Here is a 19558-nt window from a genome sequence, read left to right as displayed (position 1 = left end):
AGAGAACAAACATTATATTTAATTTGACATGTAATTCCTGAAATCACTGCAAATGACAGGTAGATCACTGGGTTTTTTTTTCCTCAAAATGCTCCAATATAGAAAAGAAAATTCCAATTTAGTGAAAGGTGTTATTTACATAATCACCGCAGTTCACTCTGAGGCACTTTTTATATATCAAAGAAAATCTTTCGATTAACGAAACACTTCAACTCTAGATCTCAAGATATCCGCTCGATAATCTGTACCGTTCTCTTCTTTCTCCAACAGTAATCCTGCCACGTACAAATGGCGCTGAATGTAAGAAACGTGTGGTGCCAAGCGAAGGGCCTCTTGAAAGCAGTCCACAGCCTGTCTCAATTCATTTCTTTGCAGATAGACCACGCACAAATTATGAAGTCCTTGATAATTTCTAGGATCCTGACGTAGGATCATTTGGTAACACTGTAATTAAGTTTTAAAATAATTAATTTCATATCATATAACCTCTCTTCTTATTAAAACATTAGAAAATATAGACGACTCACGATCTCTCCGGCCTCTAAGTCTCCTATGTGTGTTACGTAGATGTCACCAAGGAGAAGCAATCCTTTGACGTGCCCTTCTCCATGCTGGAAATGAAAAGAAGATCGATTTAAACACGACACACAACTAACTAAAATATAAAATTTTAAAAATTATAAAGTCTTTCAATATATTTTTTATGTCATTCTTTTGTAAATTATAAACAAAGAAAAAATATGTGGTGAATTCAATAAAATTTAATTTAAAAAAATTGTAATTTTTCGGATGAAAAATGAAGGAAAATAGCAGAAACAAAACGTTGACAATTTTTAAAATATTATTTCGTAGTTATAAATAAACAGAATAAAATTATAATAAAATTCAGAAAGAAACACGAGAATTTATTTTATTACGTTATAAAAGTTAAGTATTGTACGAAGAATTAATTTACGTTAATTATTATTAATTTATGATAAATTTTATTATTTTTAACTTTTATTTAATCAAAATTTTCCATTTTTGAAATTATTTACTTAATAAAAAAACTCTTGCATCATTAATTTTATTTGATATTTTCATTTTAACACCTTTCTAGCATTTAATTATACGCTCGTAATTATTTCCAGAACCAATAAAAGCTTAAAAATTTAAATTATACAAAGAAAAATCGATTAAATTTTTATTAAATTTAAATCATTTATTGTAAAACAAGATTTGAAAAGATAGTTTTAAAGGATGGAAACAACTGTTAAATACGTTTTCGTTGGAAAATCTCGAATGTAATGTATGAAAGTTTTACCTTTAATAGCATTTGTAGATAAGTTGCGGCTTCGTTTAATCTATTATTTTGATAAAGTAGAAGAGCCATATTGAACAAAGCTTCTGGAAAGTTGAAACGTAGCTGAAAGCATTCAACACTTAAAAAAGAATTCCAGAATTTTATTAAATAAGAGAAACGTTGACCTACCTCGAGTGCTTTATTCAACCATCCTTCTGCTTTATAATGATCTCCAGATTTAATAGCTAGCATAGCTAAATGGAAGTAAACTGTTTCATCTGCTCTTCCATTTTCCACAACCTTCTGCAATCTGCAATCGAAATAGTGTTAAGAGTTATCACGTAAATTTTCTATGACTAATTTATACTGATGCGCTTTTGTACCTGTTAAATGCAACTTGGTGCAAATGGGTGAAACCTTCTTCCACTATTATCCTGGCAGAAGCTATCAGAGACGGCTTGTGTAGATAATAAATGGTGTGTTAAGTGTAAAATCATATTATCAATTTATTAATTTGGAAGTTTGACTTACCACGTGAAGAGGATCTAGATGAACTGCCCTATCGAATCGTTGCAGTGCCGGATCGTGTTTACCTTGTTTACTTAGGATAATACCTAGCTAAGTGATAGATTTCATTATTATTCACCTTATTATCATTAATATAACTCAGAAAAGTACATTATATATCTTAATTTCATACGAACATTATAAAGCATATTGGGATCTTCGCTATCTTCTTCCATCGCCTTTTGTATGAATACTTCGGCTTCTCTAGTTCTTTATTTATTTATTTTTTAAATAATTAATGTTTATATCTAACTGTATAGATATATTTACGTAAAAAAATGTATAAAATATACCTGTTTTGTTTTAGCATTAAATCGCTCCAACTGACATACGCTTCGGTATAATCACTTCTCATATTAGTGACTTGAGCATACATCTAGATTAAATAGAGTTTATGCAAATAATGTTTTATTCATAAAAATTAAATATTCTTAAATTGTATACTATACTTTATCTGCTTCTTCGATGCGAGACGAATTTTGTGATATAAGTCCTGCTAAATGAACTAAAGCCTTTAAATGGTGTCTTGTTACTCGAAGCGGAAGACCGTTACCTTCTTTATGTTGAGGCAATAAGGATTTTGCCTATAAAAATATGTAATAATGACTATTTTTAATGTTTAAATATTAGTTATAATATTTAAAAAGTAATATTATAATGATTTTTCTTCTTTATACTACATTAAATAGGGTAGAAACTTAATGGTTTTAACTCACATGTTGATAAGCTTTTTCGGCTTCTTGATACCTTTTTAATTTTGTGTAAACGTTACCCAAATTTAAATAAGCCGTAACGTCTTCTGGGCAAGTGCTGAAATTAAAAAAGAACTAGAATTAAAACTACAAAGGATAGAATAAAATAAGAGAATAAAACTACAATAGAAATTTCTAAAGTATTCTAGTCACTTTGCTTCTTCTAAAGCTAAAAACTGACATATGTGATATCAATTCAAGCCTGCATAAGAGACGTAAAGATTCAGAAACCTTTTCCATGTATAAAATTAAGCTAGAAAGCTTCTTGAATAGAAGCATGACAAGACAGATAAGTCGACTGTGCTTTGTATATTCGATCAAGAAAACAATTCCTTCCATGTATTCCATTTTCTTATCTTATGACTTGAATACAATTTTTATTTAAATTTCATTTTTTTGTATTATTTTAATGTTTTAATTGCCAGTTTTATAAAATAATTTTAGAAGTCGTTATATAAACTTGCTTAAACTTCATAAGTATAAAGCCAGATTCTTACATTATCATCATTAGGCTCATCTTTTCCATTAGCCACATCTGCTTTCCATCACATTATATTTAAGATCACATTTAGAATTTTTATACTTAATGGATTTCGATATAAAAATAATAATAATAAAAGTCTTTTTATAATAAAGAGAATAAAATTACCTTATGGCCTTAATGTAATATCCTATAGCTTCTTTATATTTTCCTAATTTTTCAACCACTTGTCCAACGTTATTCAGTAATTTAACATTTCTGGGATTCACTTGAAGTCCGGATTTATATAAGGCATAATCTGTTTCCCTAAAATAATAAGCGTATTCTTAAGTTTATTAATGAAGATTATTAAATATTTTAAATACGAATAAAATTACCAGTCGTAACATCTTCTGGCTGTTCTGAAGCAGTAGGTGAGAAGAAGGAAACAAATGGCTCCATTAAGAGCTACCTTAAATTTACTGGAAAAAATTATGTTGTAATTTTAGTTAATCCGATATAAAATATGTAATTATATGCTTAAAATAATGGCTACGAACCCATAACTCCTCAATTTATTCACTCCTAGAGCAAATATCATTCCCATTCCCATACTGGGTAGATAAAGCACTCTTTCTGCTACCACAAATCCGACGTGAAACAACAGATTAGATGCAGGTAAATAAGGTACTATCAACATCACTAACGCCTGAAACGAACCATGAAACATTCAATAACAATGATACACAATATGCATCGATATTGATCCACTAAAATGCCTATACAATACAATACAGTTTGACGCGCTTTGTTACGTGTAGGCGCCATTGTGAAAAAAAAAATACTTAAAAAAAAAAGCTTATAAAGTTTTTCTCGATTTTAACAAGTAGTTTAGAATACTTTTCAACGTTGTATACAGTTATACGCTGTTTAAAACAATGTATTTTCGTAGAAACAACTAATCTGTTTTTAATTGTCACTGCAGATATTCTGGACAGAAAAGATTCGTGCTACCGGTCGATAATTACTCTCGATTTTCTCATCCCTTCCGCAATAACAGGTAACGTTGTACAATTTTCGATATCATTAGCATATTGTTCATTCTTTAACGAGGATAAATATTGAAAATAAATATTCCTGTCATATTTTTGTAAATAAAACAAACCGATAAAAAAACCCATTCGTCCATTCTCGCCATGCAAATTTATGTATCTTCATTTATATTTATGTTATTAATAAATATGTATCAACCAAATATTTTTATTTTGTAATTTTATATTAAAAGTTTAAAATTACATAATATTAAATTAAAATTCTTATTTTTGAATATAAACATTGAGAAATAAACTTCGCTTAAATTACTAGTAAAATATTTAAAGATGAATAAGTGTTTCGTGTTTTCTCAGCGATTTCTCTCTGTTTTTTTTTTTCCAAAAAAGAAAGAAAATTATTTAAAAATTTAAAAGTTTTAAATGGGAAATTTTAGTTATGAACTTAAACTTCTTATTTAAGTAATAAAAACATTATTTTTCATTAGAGAAAGCCGAGTGAAGCGCTACTAAAGGACATACATTTGTGCTGCCATTGATATTATGAATAATTAAAGAGATGCTAATGATATCACTCTGACATAAATAATAATAAATATATTAATATAGTTATATAAATTATATTTATATTAATCTAAAGATTAGTTTAGTTTGATATAAATTGACAAAATATAATAAGGGTGATGATATTATTAGGAAAATGAAGATTCATTGTAGAGAGGTTTAAGCGTGAAGTTGCATTTATGTTGGAGACAAGATTAAAATTCATTATGTTTGTCCTAATATCGGAATCAATTGTGTTGATGTTAGTTGAATCATACACATTACATTTATGGAGGATCGCATTCATAGTGTTTACATTCATCGCCAGATTAGATCTATAACTTAGAACTTTTAAGAGCAGAAATCCGCATTAATAACTCCTACTTACAGCCTAAATAGATCTTAATTATTCGAGCTTTATAATTAGAAAACTAAAACTGTTCGTCTAATTATTACACGGAATCTCTAATTATGTGATGTATCTCTAACTGTTCATCTAATTAGAGGCGTCAATAGACGAGCTGTTTAATTTAATAGGATTTAACAATTTATCTGTGGAGATCTCATTAAAAGTAGAAACTGCCCGAAACAAGTGTAAGAAAATAATATCTGATTCGAAATTCTAGTTTAATATAAAAAGAATACTCTTTTTAAATACCGATATAAGTTTAAAGACATTAAATATCTGGTAAACATTTCAGAAGCCGAGATCGCTGGTGATGATTACAATTTTCTTCTTTTAATAGCGATATTAATGTGAATAAAAACTAAATAAATGCCATTATATTTACGCCTTTAATAAGCAAAATTATTTTACAATGGTTTAACGAATCGGAATTAAATAGAATAATTAGTAATTTAGAATTAAATCAACTGAAATCTGTTTTATCTATACGAGTTTATCTGATGCTGTGCCAAATTGACTGGGAATTTCTAATCTTTTTAAATATGTTTGCAGTAAACATCTTTTCCTTCTCCAGCCAATAATGACATCAAAACAGACATATCTTTTCTGAGACCACCGAAACTGGATAGACAATTGCTTCTTGTTGACTTATACGATCTTTTTGCTACTATATTTTGACATATAATATAATTAATAACTTTTATATCAATTTCGGCAAAAAGAAGTAACCGAAACAATCTCCATTACGGCATCCATCTCCGGAAATATTTTCATTTAAGTCAAGTCATTTAGGAGAAGTAAATAGGTTAAATTTTTTTTATATATCCGGTCACACATCCCCACATTCGTCTTTTCAAAACTAAACTGCAAAATTGAAATTCTTCCGATTCAATATATATCCGTAAGCGTGTTCAATAGACAAGTCATTTAACTATTTTTGATATTCTTCTAACATTCCAAACATTCGATGCGGCAAATCTTGCATTCCGAAACGTTAAATTCTTTTTTCTTTTTTCTTATTTATACATTTAAGGAAATATTTACAAAGACAGTTATTCGATATATTATCTAAAAGATTAAAAACAAATTTTCATTCTTACCAGCTTTAATACTTTCGAATCGAAAGAAATTCCTTGGAAGACAAGAAGAGTGATGATGATGTAAATAAATATAGTGGCAATATTTCTGGAATCCACGTAAGAATCTACCAGTGGTATCGATTCTGTAGACCAGTCACAACTCAGACTATAAGGAAATGCCATAAGCCATGCATTAAAAGCCACTAGATAATTTTGAGTTAGAGTTCGAATGATGAAATTGCAGCCGACGGCTGGATTATCTAACCTGCGAGAAGAAAATATCATTTTCATTATGGCTTACAGTCTGTAGTTAACAACAATAATAGCATACAGTAAGCCGAAACACAAAGGAGGCTCTCTCAAAAAATATCGTTGACCAAAAACAAAATAATATGAGGTCGTGCTTGTTGAACATGAGATCACTAAATCCCTGGCTTATCTATCCTTCACGTAAATCCGTCACCGTCTATAATGCACCGTATCTTAAAGGTAATATATAGCAAATCATAAAGTATGAAACATAGGCCAAACACATTGCACTTAAAGACGTATCATTCAAATCAACAATTATTAATGATATCGGTATAACTTATTATACAATCTAGTATCCTAATATCATTAATAATTATACTCGTATATTATATAATTAATTCTAATAATTATTCGTGCTTATATTAAATACTGTATTAACTATATTAATAATTATATAACCGTCTAATAGGATTTTTCGGATTGTAAGCTATTATTGAACCATCGGAAACATTTTGTTTTTAAACCTGCTATATAAGTTAACGATTATTATTAGCTTATTTAGGGTATATGCTATGCCAAGTATTTGTAAATCGCAAGCTCTTTTCTAAACCAAAATTTTTCCTTGAGAATCAGAAATTTACAGAACCTATTTCAAAGAGGTTCGAACTAGAATTGCCACCTTTCGGTTTTCAAAAGACAATAATAATAATGCATGCACGGAATCATAATTGGAGGGCCCCCTTGAACATCCAGAAAAACTCTTTTTATATGCTTCTCTATGATATAGTTGAGAAACCTATGTAATATACACTCGTACGGTATAATGTTTGTAGTTAGACTAGTTGGAAGTAACCTAAAAAAGGAGCAGTTAACTTATCGAAAAAGTTCTAATATCATTTCTACAAGAATCTGCAAGATACAATCTGCTAGGTTGGTGGATGCGGCTCGGGTAACGCAATATGCCTAAGTAACACTAGAAACATTAACCGTCAATATTGGCTTCAACATGTTTTTTGTTTTTCCTATCCATTTTGCTGTTAGGAAAGACATTTTTTCACTAAATAAGGACTGAAGCAAGACTGTCCTTAACAAATAAGGACCTGTGGCAACCCTAATTCTAGCCCAAATTACTTAGTATCTAAATAATTAATTAGCCATTTTATAGTCCAATAAGAATCCGGCCGTATCATTCGATTAAAATTATTTCCTAATTCTACACATAGAAAATATTATTATTAATAAACATTTTAAATATATATATTTATCCATCTATATTATTAAGTATGTATTTAGATTATAAAATATTAAAATAATAATTATAATCTTCAAATTCTATTACTGTATTTTAAGTTCATTAATAAATCAAATGAAGACCATTAATGACAGACTCGGTCGATTTTAATAAAATGTTTTTATGTTTTAAAACATAAAACATTTATATTATAATTAAAGATTAATGTATATTGTATAGGCCTACTGTATTAATATACAGTATGTTATCGTTGAAGTGATACACAGTCGAGTTGACAATTCCACAATGCCTCACACTTCGACAATTCTACAGTAGATGCCAATTAAAATAATGAGAAGATAGATGAAATTTAATTAGGCTTTCGCTAGTGGAAAAGTTAAAATCTTGTATTTTTCGGTATAAATTATTCTTGGATTTTAATGTATTAATTCCTTAAATTTTCTATACAATATGCAATATTTATTGCTATAACCTGTTAAAATGGAATTGAATCTTAAATTTAATAATGGAAAATACGGTTTATCGGACCATCTGCAATACAATTATCCCTCTTTAGGTGCTGTACAGTACAGTACTTCAAGATCCGCCATTGATTGGGGTGGGTCTAAAAAATTCCTTTATCTTACGCTTATAATTTTATTTAAAAAAACATACATATCTAGATATAAAATAAAACATTTATATCTATAATTATGTTGTTTATTTTTGCAAGATACGTTATAATTATGACGTATTAACGATACATAGTGACCTAATATAAGATTATTAATAATTATTTACCTATTAAAATATGGAAAATGATAATCCATCAATTTAACTCTCAAGATTAAAATGATTATAAAAGATGCAGCGACGAGATTAATTCTAACGGGTAGTAAATTCCACCAAGGAGAACTTTTCCTTCTACACATGGAGTAGAAACATTTTCTGTTTATGTGAACCTGTAATATATGTTAGAAAAACTGTTACTTTATGCGAATATGTATATGAGAAGTTATATGTTTCTTACTGACCTGATTAAAGATAAATATATCAATAGCGATGCAGACAATGAGAGACGTTAGAGCCTGTTCTTTACATAATGTTCCTACGGTGGCGTAAATGATAGCAAAACAGACACCACATCTCCCTGAAGGTAATTAAATTTAGAAACATTAAGTTACTGCAAACATTTTCGAAAACACAGCTGCAAATTGAATTAGTTTTTAATCAATAAATTAAGTATCCTTACTTTCTTTTTTATTTTTTTGATCGGGATAAATTGAACTCATGTAAGAGAGTATAGCGGCTATATAAAATATAGCCGAAAGTAATTCCGTTCTTCCAACGATGCTGGCAACCTGATACGAGTTGAGTAATTATTTTTTCATCTAATGCTATTACAGTATTAATAAAAATCGTAATAAGAGAACTTACCGCATCACTGTGAATTGGATGTACGGCGAAATATAGAGCGGCTACTAACGCATCTTGAATAGGAAGGAAACGTTGACATAATCTTTAAAGAAAAGATAAGAAAAAAAAGTTAGTTAGATAAAAAAGAAATAACATTATCAGGCGATGCTTTAAGTAAATAAACTAACCTGAGATAAAGAAGAGAGACAAGAGCATGGAGCAATAAATTAACAGCGTGGTAACCCCATGGTTGAAGACCATGCAACCAATAATTCCATCGATAAGTCAATACTGTTAATGGTCTGTAGGATTTATGGCTTTGTTCCTATATTGTTATAGATTTTGATTAGGATATTAAAATTTACAGCATTTCGGAATTTTATCTAATAAAAAATGTATATTCTACACGAGAGAAATCAATTTTGTATGAAGGATATCCATTGTTTGTTTGAGGTGATTCAATAACTTTCTCCAACTTTATTGCTTTTGAAAGAGGATAAGCATCTTTCTATGTAAATAGTGGATGGAAGGTAAAGAAACAAAAGAGAAGATAGAAATTATTTACAAGATTTATAATTCTAACCAGACACTCTGATCAATAATTAAAAGATATTTTTAGATGCAGAATGACAGTGAAGTATTTTACAAAAATTAATTATTTTCCATATAATTTTTAATACGTTCAAGGATGCATTAGTTATCTATGATAAATAATTCTACGCTTACTGTTTGTATATTTATCAAATATAGTTCGTAACCTTATGAAAAGTTACGATTATATAGATTAACCCATCATTTGAAAATGGGGAAGGAAAAAGGGGAGACATTCAATAAGTTCAAGCTCACTCGTTGTTTTTGTTTATAATCTTTTAAGGGATTAAATTGCTAATGCAACATTAGAATTTTTTCAATCATAACCTCATTAAAATTGGATTAATTTTAGAAAATTATTTCTTACAAAGTAATGACTATCTAGCTGTTGAAATCGAATTTTTAAATATAATTTCTTTTTTATCTTTCGTGCAATCAGAAAACGGAAAAAAATGGTTTCAAATTATAGAAAAGAGTTCAGAAATCTTCCATTTTATCGCCTAACATACATCACGGGGGCAGATTTCGATCACTAAACGAACAAAGGGAGAATAATCGACGTTCGGTGCCAAGATGTGATTAAGAAACTTAATCATATAGTACATATGACCTGACAAACATCTAAACCGAACAAACAATTATCTTAGAAAAATACCATTTTTCAACTATAACTCGATTCTTTTTCTATAACAAGTCGCGAATTTTCTCTCTTGTGCGATTCTTTTGAATCGAAGGAAATTTCGAATCGTGACACGAAATCTTTATTAAAATTTCGATAGAAGTTTCATCGAAGAATAGAAACTGTGAAAGTGCGTACACCTAACTATATTACGGTGGCAAAATTTTGTATTAATGATGTCCCACCCGAGAGATGCACTACAAGAAACTCGAAGCGTGTTACACGAATACGAAGCGTGTACTGACTACTAATATGGCATGAATTTGATTCTTTCATGGCTAGACATTTCGAAATCGATACTTCAACAACCAACTGTAACCTATTTGAACCGAGAAAAAATAGAATACGAAACTCACAAATGTCTAGAATACAAATGATAACTACATTTCGTATAAATCGCGGAATAAAAGTAATTTTATGAAATTTTCTGCATTCCAAGTGTTATTTTTCACCCTGTGATATATTCAAAATTATGTTTATTTATTTATATTTTTGATTCCAAGTAAATTTACAAACAAGTTATATAAATTTCGGAACTATTTTTTGCACTTTCTCAAATTTAAACCCGATGCTAATGATGCGGATTTCTTTTTTCCTGAATAATTTTACACGGAAAAAATCTTAAAATTGTGAAGAAAATATGTAAATATTTAAATATTTATTTTAAGATTCATAAATTGAAAGCCTAACCCTTGTTTAAGTTTTAAAATTTGTCATTTTTAATACATTTTTTTATCGTTTTAAATAAAGCTTTAATTAAAACATAAGAGAGAAAATATAAATAAAGAACAAATTTAATGCATATACTTAACAAAAATTATATTCAAGCAGAAGTAATATATGAATGATTGTTGGTAAATGTAAAGTCAAAATGAATATTATAGAAAGAAGAATTTTATAGAAATTCGGAAGAAAAATGATTTGGTAAAGGAATAAAGAAAGGCACAAAAGATGCTCAGCCAAGTAAGAAAATTACAAAGAAGCTTGGAAAGTTTAGAGAAAGAAAGTGTGAAGGTTACTTTAATCGGTGTAAAAAGATCTAGAATTATGTTGGAAATAAGATAAAGAATTGGATAAAGAAGAATGGAATGGAATCAAATTGTCCAGATAACTATGAAGAAAGGAGAATAGAATGAAATTCTCTTAAATATTTTCTTAAAATGATAAAAGAAAGTTTGAAAGCGTTTAAAATTCAAATAACGATTGTTTTATTGCTGGAAAGCGCCAAGATATTTTAAAGTTAATTAAGTGTTTATCAACTAGTACAAAAGGTTAAAAGTTCAACCCGACCAACTACCATAAAAGCTTAGAACTTTTCATTAAATTATACGATAATTTTCGCCGTTATTTAAAAAAAAAATTCAACGAAGAAGAAGCGCATCAATAATAAGTATTAATTTTTATATAATTTATATATTAATATTTCATATGAGTATCAGAACACATGTGATTACAGTTAGATAATCTATCAAAGAATTTTTATCTATGTAAACTGTCTCGTAAATGGATGATTCTTAGAAAATAATGAATTATAAAAATGGAAATTTATATTGATAGATATTATAAATTTATTTTTTATATCTCTAACACTGTTTAGAATAAAAATATAAGAGTTATGCTTAGTCTTTCCCTCTCTTATGAATGATATGGACGAGCTTTCATATTGAAAAGAACGAATTGAGATTGATTTATTGCTTTACGTTGTATCTTATTATTTATGTATAATATTAAAATTAAATATTATTCGAGTTTTAAAAATATTAAAATTTCTGTTGACGTATCGCACTCCAGAGAATAAATATCTTCATTTTTTTACCAGTCGCTGAGTATAATTAAAATTTTAAATCTTCTTCTTTATTTTCACTTGTTTAATTAAAATAAATTAATTTATTCTTTTAGCAAAGAATTAAAAATGAAAAAAAAAATGTTGACTTTAATTATAAAGCGTGTTTTTTTAAGATTTATTCGTGAATAATTTAAATAAATTGCTTTAAGAATTATTATAATCTATCTGTTTCTTAAAATCTTTACATATTTATATTAATATTAAATATATAATCGACAGTACTGCATGAATTTAAGAGGCGAATTAGTTACTTGACGTGACTTTAATTATATAATAGAACATCGATTATCCCAAAATTATCCAAAATCAGTAATGGCACGCACATGAGCACTCGCAAACCATCCGTTCTTGAACTGATGGCTAAAGATAAAAGGGATGAGATATGACACATCTTCCCTTTCGACACTATTAACCTGCATTTTTAATGATTCCGAAGTTTTTAGATGTATTTTTCTAATAATATAACTTTATAAATATCGAAAAAAAAAATGTAGAAATTTATAAGCGAATGGAGGTGTAACTTATCATTTTCGAATGGGTAATTTTACTTAGAAAATCATTAAAAATATCGAGTCGAAATCTATTGGTTTCTCCGAAAAACTACACACTTAAAAGTGGTAGAGAATAGAAGGTAATCAATAAAATGCAATGAAGCAAATGTCATAAATTTGCTATTTGTGAACTGGCTTCTAGTTTTAAAATTCTGTTCACATTTTAAGAGTGTTCATGATTTTTATTTATACAAATTTTCTAGACAAGTTTTCGTCTTTACACTTCTTTTAAAGCCTGTTAAAACCGGAAGATAATACTTTTAAAACCACTTCACTTTTTTAAAACAAGGTAAGGAATTCTTTATAATTTAACAAAGCCAATAGAAAGTAGAAATTTTCTTTTATTTTACGCCAGTAAAAAGTGGAAAAATAGGTAAAGAACCTGAAGTAAAATCGAAATTCTGCAACATCCCGTGCAAATGACGTTTGTATTAAACGTAATTATTATCGTAACGTCGAAAGTTTGATTGGTTACGTCCCTATGTGACCCGTTTTGTACGGAATTTATGGATGAGAAATTCGAGTTTAATGAACTGCAGCTAAGAATATCTAACACAATGGCGTTAGACAATTTCCTGCTTTACTAAAAAATAGAAAATTTATGTCTGCAGAATATTCAATTTCATTTTTTTAAATCTAAAAAAAAATTTTGCTAATGCTTTAATGTTTCCTGAATAATAATAACAATAAAAATCAAATTGGAGTTAATTTCTTATAATTCAATTAATCGCCTGATAATAATCAAGTAAAATTTTCTCTCGCATATTATCTCCATTAAATCTTTATTTGATTAGAAAAGTTGATAATTTAATATAAAAAAAAAATTAACTTAAAAATCGTCGTTTAAAGTGGAAAAAATAATAATAATTTCGATATAAATTATAAAAATATGTCGTTATATAAGCAAAAATATTTGGCAAAAAGAAAAAAAAAACCAGAAAGCTTTCCTGAACATCATTCATTTTTTGATTTATTATTTAAGCAAACATCTTTTTTTCACTCCATTTCTGTTCTTTAACACATTAAATTATTTATATTTCTGAATTTTATGCATTTACGTAGCATCTTTTTTTTTCTCTTTCTTTCTTTTTTAATAATCAATATCTAAGATGCGTTACTCAAGTAAACTTTTTCATTTTTCAAACTAAAAAATTCGCGTATTAATAATGTAAGTGGTAAATTTTACGTTTATTTTTAAGGAAAAAAAACCTTAAAATTTCATAATTTATTAAAAATTATAAATATATAACTTAAATAAATTACATAAAATTTATTTTTTCCCTTTTACTCCCCTGTCTTATCCCACTGCGATTTGCTTAGCGTAGCGTGACTACTATTAGAAGTGGACACTCGTGTAATCAAAATAAACATGGAAGAGCTCTCATATTTTGACCAAAAAAAAAAAAAACAGAAAAATATATTAAATATGTTAAATTCTATATGACAAACGAATCTCTGCTAGGCCAAGAGCACGAATATCACAAAGAATCTCGACATATCGACACGTTTATATCTACATCTAGTGGCATGTGTTTGGTGATGAATCCAGGGATTTAGATAGGAAGTAATCCTGTTTAACAAACTACATCACCCACAAAGCTATTTAATTATATTAAACCAACGAAAATAGAGAAAAAAATAAATTCGTGGTACGAAAAATTCCATCCGTTTACTAGATTATCATATTTTAACAATCAAGCAATAAGGAGAAAAAACGGCGCACTTTCTTCACAAGAATGCGATCATTTCTTTAGTAAAAACGTTCAAAATTTTAATATTGAAAGAGAAATAAAGCTAGATAGTGTTTGGTTTCCTGCTTTGATTACATTTTCTGAGCTTCTTTATAGCCTTCTCCTATTGCTAACAAATAAAACTGAGCTGGAAGCAACTTATCTATTGTTTACTCCTCGATTATCTACAGAGAAACATCTTTTTTTGTGGTTATATTATCAATAAAACAGACGTATTAAATTTATAGGTATTACATTTATTTAATATATTATAGAAATCAAAAATATAATTAGCGATAAAAAGAAATTTGAATAATTTATTTCGTTGCAAAGTGAAATTGTTGCATATGCATCTTTTCTCCTTCCTCCTTGTCAGCCTAACCCGCTTTAGATATATTAATAAAGGAGTTTGATATCTACAACAACAATCTCATTTATTTTGATTGTATTGTGTCACAGGCTCGGAATTACAATGGATAGGAATTTATTTATTTATGATGGAGGGTAATTTATTAAAGCATCCTACAGCTAAATAAATAAGAGCTACAAGTCTATGTTGGTTGCGACTATAAAGAAACATATATTGAATATCACATTTTCCATAATTTAAAACGTTATCATTCTTCATAATTTTCTACTTTTCTGGAGAGACTTGTCATATAAAAGTGAATTATCTAGAGAATTTTTATGCTTATTTTTTCTGATTTTTTTTTACACTTCACGCCAAGAAGGAACGTTTAAGTCTTCGCTTTCGATCATTTTTTTAAAGTACGTAATTAATATTTTAAGAAAAAAAGATGATTAAAACCATTTTTTGAATTTATTCTTAACGATTATTATTTTTTTTTTCATTTATAAGATGAAAATAAACTCGCTTTCTGTGCATTTATATTCATCAGTACGGTAAAATTTTATTATTTTATTCCGAAAATACTTTTTAAAATTATCGTTATAAAATTTTAGAATATTTTTAAAGTATAAACATTTCTTTTGTCGATTTTTTTTTCTTTTTTTCCGCATTAAACAATTGTAAACGTTCCTTTAGTGAACGTACAGTACAGTGCGTTATCCGAGTGAAACTAGTTTCGCGAATTGCTTTTACTTTGTGATACATTCCTTGTTTATTACTTGTAAAACGTCTTTGTTTTGTGGCATTCTCTTTTATAACATTTAAAAAAAAATCGCGTTTTCTCCCCCTAAGAAACTTTCATAAAAATTAAATATCGACGAACAAAGGAAAGTTTAAAATTAGATTGTATACCGAGTTAGAAGACATAAAATAGCTCAATGCATAAATATTTATCCGATAGAAGTTGTAGAAATCATTCATTTCGATATGACAAGCCATCAAGATGTAATAACGGAAGAAAAATGATACTAGAGTTTCTAAACAAAACTACAAACTGATACATTCGTCTTTAATCTTCGAATTGCTAGTTTTTAATAATAAAAAAAGAAGAAGAAGGCAGTTTAGAAAGGTTTATTCGAATAAAAATCGTTTATAAAATTTTATTCTTCTCCCTTCTAGTTATAAGAGAATTATTAATTGTACAAAATGGATATGATTCACTGCTGTAATTCTACAAGGAAATAAGATTACATTACGCGTAATGGATAAAAATTCTATCTACTTGATGAGTGAAGTAGCCATTATAGTAAGTACTATCATTTTATGAAAGAGGTCTTTTGATTAGTGATAATACATGCTTACATTTTCCGAACTTGCAAAAATGCTTATAGAATTTTAATAGAAATGTCTTTTAGTTCTCGATTATTATCGCTTATTTAAAGAATTGTTGGAATTTATTGAGATTAATGTATTATTAATCCGTGCCGTGGCTTATTTTAATTGATTACCAAGAGAATTTTCTTCTGTATAAGTCTATTTTAAAAAGATATTGAAAAGTTGATGAAAAATTACAGTAGAAGATAGATTTATACGAAACTCTATTCGTTAATTTCAACGGCATCAATATTATCTGCGATTCAACATCTATGTATATAAACTAATACAAAGTTTACGAAATAATTTATATGCAGATTGTATTGATTTTAAACTTTCTTCCTCCGTACTGACTGTAGATATTTCTGGATTAGCGAAACGTAAACAAATTTGTGTGTCAAAGATACCACCCCGAACGTGATGCGGATGACAACGAAGATCAGAATTCTTTAATATTTAGAAGGGGGAAAAAAGGATCCATTTGCAAAATTATAAAAAGGCATAAGCATTTTATTATTTTTGAAATTTCTTACCTTGTGAATTGGTGTCCCCCAAAAATCATGTACGAATAAATTGGATATGGGAGTGTGGCTTCTCACGTCTCGATTATCCTTGATGGCCGCAATATCGTCAAAGACCAGATCTCCTTGAAGAGATGGATAATAACAGCTAATTGCTGCTATAGCCACCGCTATGCTATGCAGTGACAGTCTTCCATCCTAGAAAAAGAACTCATTTTATTAATAATATAAGAGAATGATAGCAATTAAAATGAAAATTAATAAAGATTTTATAGTAAATTTTATCGTACAGCCAGTCAAACGTTTTACGTCTAAAGATTTATACTTTATAGCAACGAAAAAATTGTATAAAGGATGATTAATTTTTGAAAGAATCATATATTATTTTCTTAAAAAAAAAAAAAAATACGGGAAGAAAAATGGTCCGCATTATATCCTTAACAGAAACAATATTTAATGGCAATGTTATATATTTTCTCTTCTTCCATTATAAATAAAATTCAAAATCAGTTCATGATGTTGTTTCACGGAGTAGTCACTTTCGCTTACAAGAACCATGATGTTTGCTCTTTGCCGACCACTTAAGTCGATTAAGAAATGTTTCTTTACTCTTACGAATATTTTACTTTATCTTTTGCATCAATATACATTCTACGAGAAGAGGAAGAAGGGGGAAAAAATTCGCAAGAAATACAAACAATGATAAAAAACAAACTGTGAGATTTCCCAGAATTTTTCTTTTAATGTATAAAAATACGACCATTCTCGTGATTCTTCCACTTACTCATTGAATTCAACACTATTTAATCGCTTTAAAAATCGCTCTTTTTGTCAAACCACAAAAGAAAAAGATACGGCACGGCATCATTTTTAGTAATTAGAAACAGAATTACAATCGGAAAGAACGGTTAAAAAATACACCCAGAAAAAAGAAAAATCTATCAAAAAATCCCATAGCACCTACAGATAATTATGATAAAACTAAGAGAATTTAAGAGAATATTAATTTGGAGAATTTCGGGAGCGATTGTGTATTACCATATGTTAGCATCTAGGAAAGGTTAAGAGTTCGTTTTGGCAATTAAAAACGTAATAAGAAAAAGGGCTTACATTAGGAGACCTGTTCATTTTTTCCGATGATCGTTTCATACTTTCGTTTATCTGTATATAAGTAGTATATCATCCAACTCCATCGTTTAACGATCTGTTGTTGTAGCAAAGAGAAGTGCTTTATATAGCAAAGATGCGTAGCAGCGGCCTCTAGCAACTATCGATTGAAAACTAGGCACGGCATAATTGTAGGTTTGCCCGAAATTCCCCCATTGAAAAAGTTAACAATAATTAAAATTCTTTTTTCTTCATTCGCTAAATAAAAACACGTTGTATTCTAATTAAAGCGCAAATGATAATTATGACTTTTAAATTATGACTTTTAAATATATATATATATATTTTATAATAAAAAATTAATTTTAATTAAATTTAAATCATTTAATAATACTTTTTAATTTATTATAACATTTTACATCGAATTTTTTCCCCTTAAAATATGTGATTTTTTTAAGGCATTCGATAATTATTTTTCGGTTTTATTTTAACATTTTTAACAGAAAAAGTTAAATAACTTTCTCTCTCTCTCTCTCTCTGTTTTTTCCCCTTGTTTTAATAGAAAAAAAAGGAGGAGGAAGTTTTAACAGAATTTTAAAAACCGAAAAACTTCAAGAGCAAGTCGCAATAATAATAATAATGAAGGTAATTTATCACTAGAGTAAGTTGCTACCTCTATATCTAGAAAAAGACAGAATAATTACAAAACAAGAAAAAAGAAGAAGAAGAAGCGACTTTGTTTCTTACAACATTTGAATGTCGATTATAAATTCCTATTACGGTCCATAGCGAGATTCACTTCCTTCGGTTTTTTGACAGTTTAGATTATCACTTTAGTCTTGCTATAAATAACACTCAGTCGAATATTAGTCGTTTTCAAATTATCCAACTGGAAAAAAAACCGAAAAAATGCAAGATATTAATAGTTTAAATGAAGAAAAAAGAAACTATAAATTCCTCTTCATATTTTTCTTACCAGTTAGAATTATATGTAGGCATATATATACGAGTATTATTAAAATTATCGATTTCTTTCATACGAAGCCAAAAATTTTATTGCATAATTATATATAATAATTCTTTTTTTTCATAACCGGAATCGATACGATATTAAAAAATCTTGGACGAATCCCATCATCATTCATTTTTCATTGTTTCGTTTGCTAGGCAACTTATTTTTCATTTATCTTGTGAGGGAAGTCATTGTAAATCCTTAAGCATAAAAATTTCTTTTAGAGAAATAAACTTATTTGCATAGCATTAAAAGTTGTTTACAAAAATATCTTTTATCTTCCCCCTTCTTATTTTTTTTTTCCTGTACGAAAAACTATTTCCTTCTATAAATTTGCTAAGTTATGTTAAAGCCAAGAGGGCAATTGATATTCGCAGCAGGTAGTTTGAGCTAGAGGCTTATACGACGTTTGTTATTAAGTAAACAGTACCCCTTTATATCGATATGTAATCTGCAGTTACGTGGCTGCTTGTTGTTCAAAGTTGGAAATGCTGCCTTTTCCTTAAAGGCAAAACTTTAAGTACTTTCTAGCTGGCGACTCTTCCTTTAAGAACAACGTGAGTAGAATCTATACTGTTGAAAAACGTTGAGAAACAAAAGCTTAGACCCCTTTTTTTAATCTAGAAATTGCGATTTATTCACTGCTTTACTAGTCACGTATTCTTTTTAAATGGATGATTTCTTACGGTTTATTTAATATCTCCTGTTTTATGTAAATTGTCTTGGATATTACGATGAATAAAACATACTTTATAACCCTG

At 28.2% G+C, this 19558-nt stretch overlaps 1 protein-coding gene across 1 annotated transcript; it reads right to left on the bottom strand.

The window, feature by feature from the left end:
- On the bottom strand, positions 1-17942 carry LOC136990320 (protein O-mannosyl-transferase Tmtc3-like). Its single transcript, XM_067288713.1, has 21 exons — positions 17789-17942; positions 16691-16876; positions 9226-9362; positions 9059-9140; positions 8874-8982; positions 8656-8771; positions 8423-8583; positions 6160-6403; positions 3622-3770; positions 3460-3543; positions 3251-3388; positions 2566-2659; positions 2299-2433; positions 2143-2225; positions 1987-2059; positions 1814-1900; positions 1666-1739; positions 1472-1592; positions 1304-1405; positions 528-611; positions 1-444 (listed from the first exon to the last, which is right to left on the bottom strand). The coding sequence occupies exons 1-21, from the start codon at positions 17825-17827 to the stop codon at positions 196-198; spliced, it is 2547 nt and encodes an 848-aa protein (XP_067144814.1). The 5' UTR covers positions 17828-17942; the 3' UTR covers positions 1-195.
- Positions 17943-19558: the final 1616 nt, after the last annotated feature.

Source organism: Centruroides vittatus, unplaced genomic scaffold (genome assembly GCF_030686945.1).
Source record: "Centruroides vittatus isolate TY-2023 unplaced genomic scaffold, ASM3068694v2 scaffold_899, whole genome shotgun sequence".
NCBI lineage: Eukaryota > Metazoa > Arthropoda > Arachnida > Scorpiones > Buthidae > Centruroides > Centruroides vittatus.
Note: the sequence above shows the minus strand (reverse complement) of the source record. Positions and strands in the feature narration are given on the sequence as shown.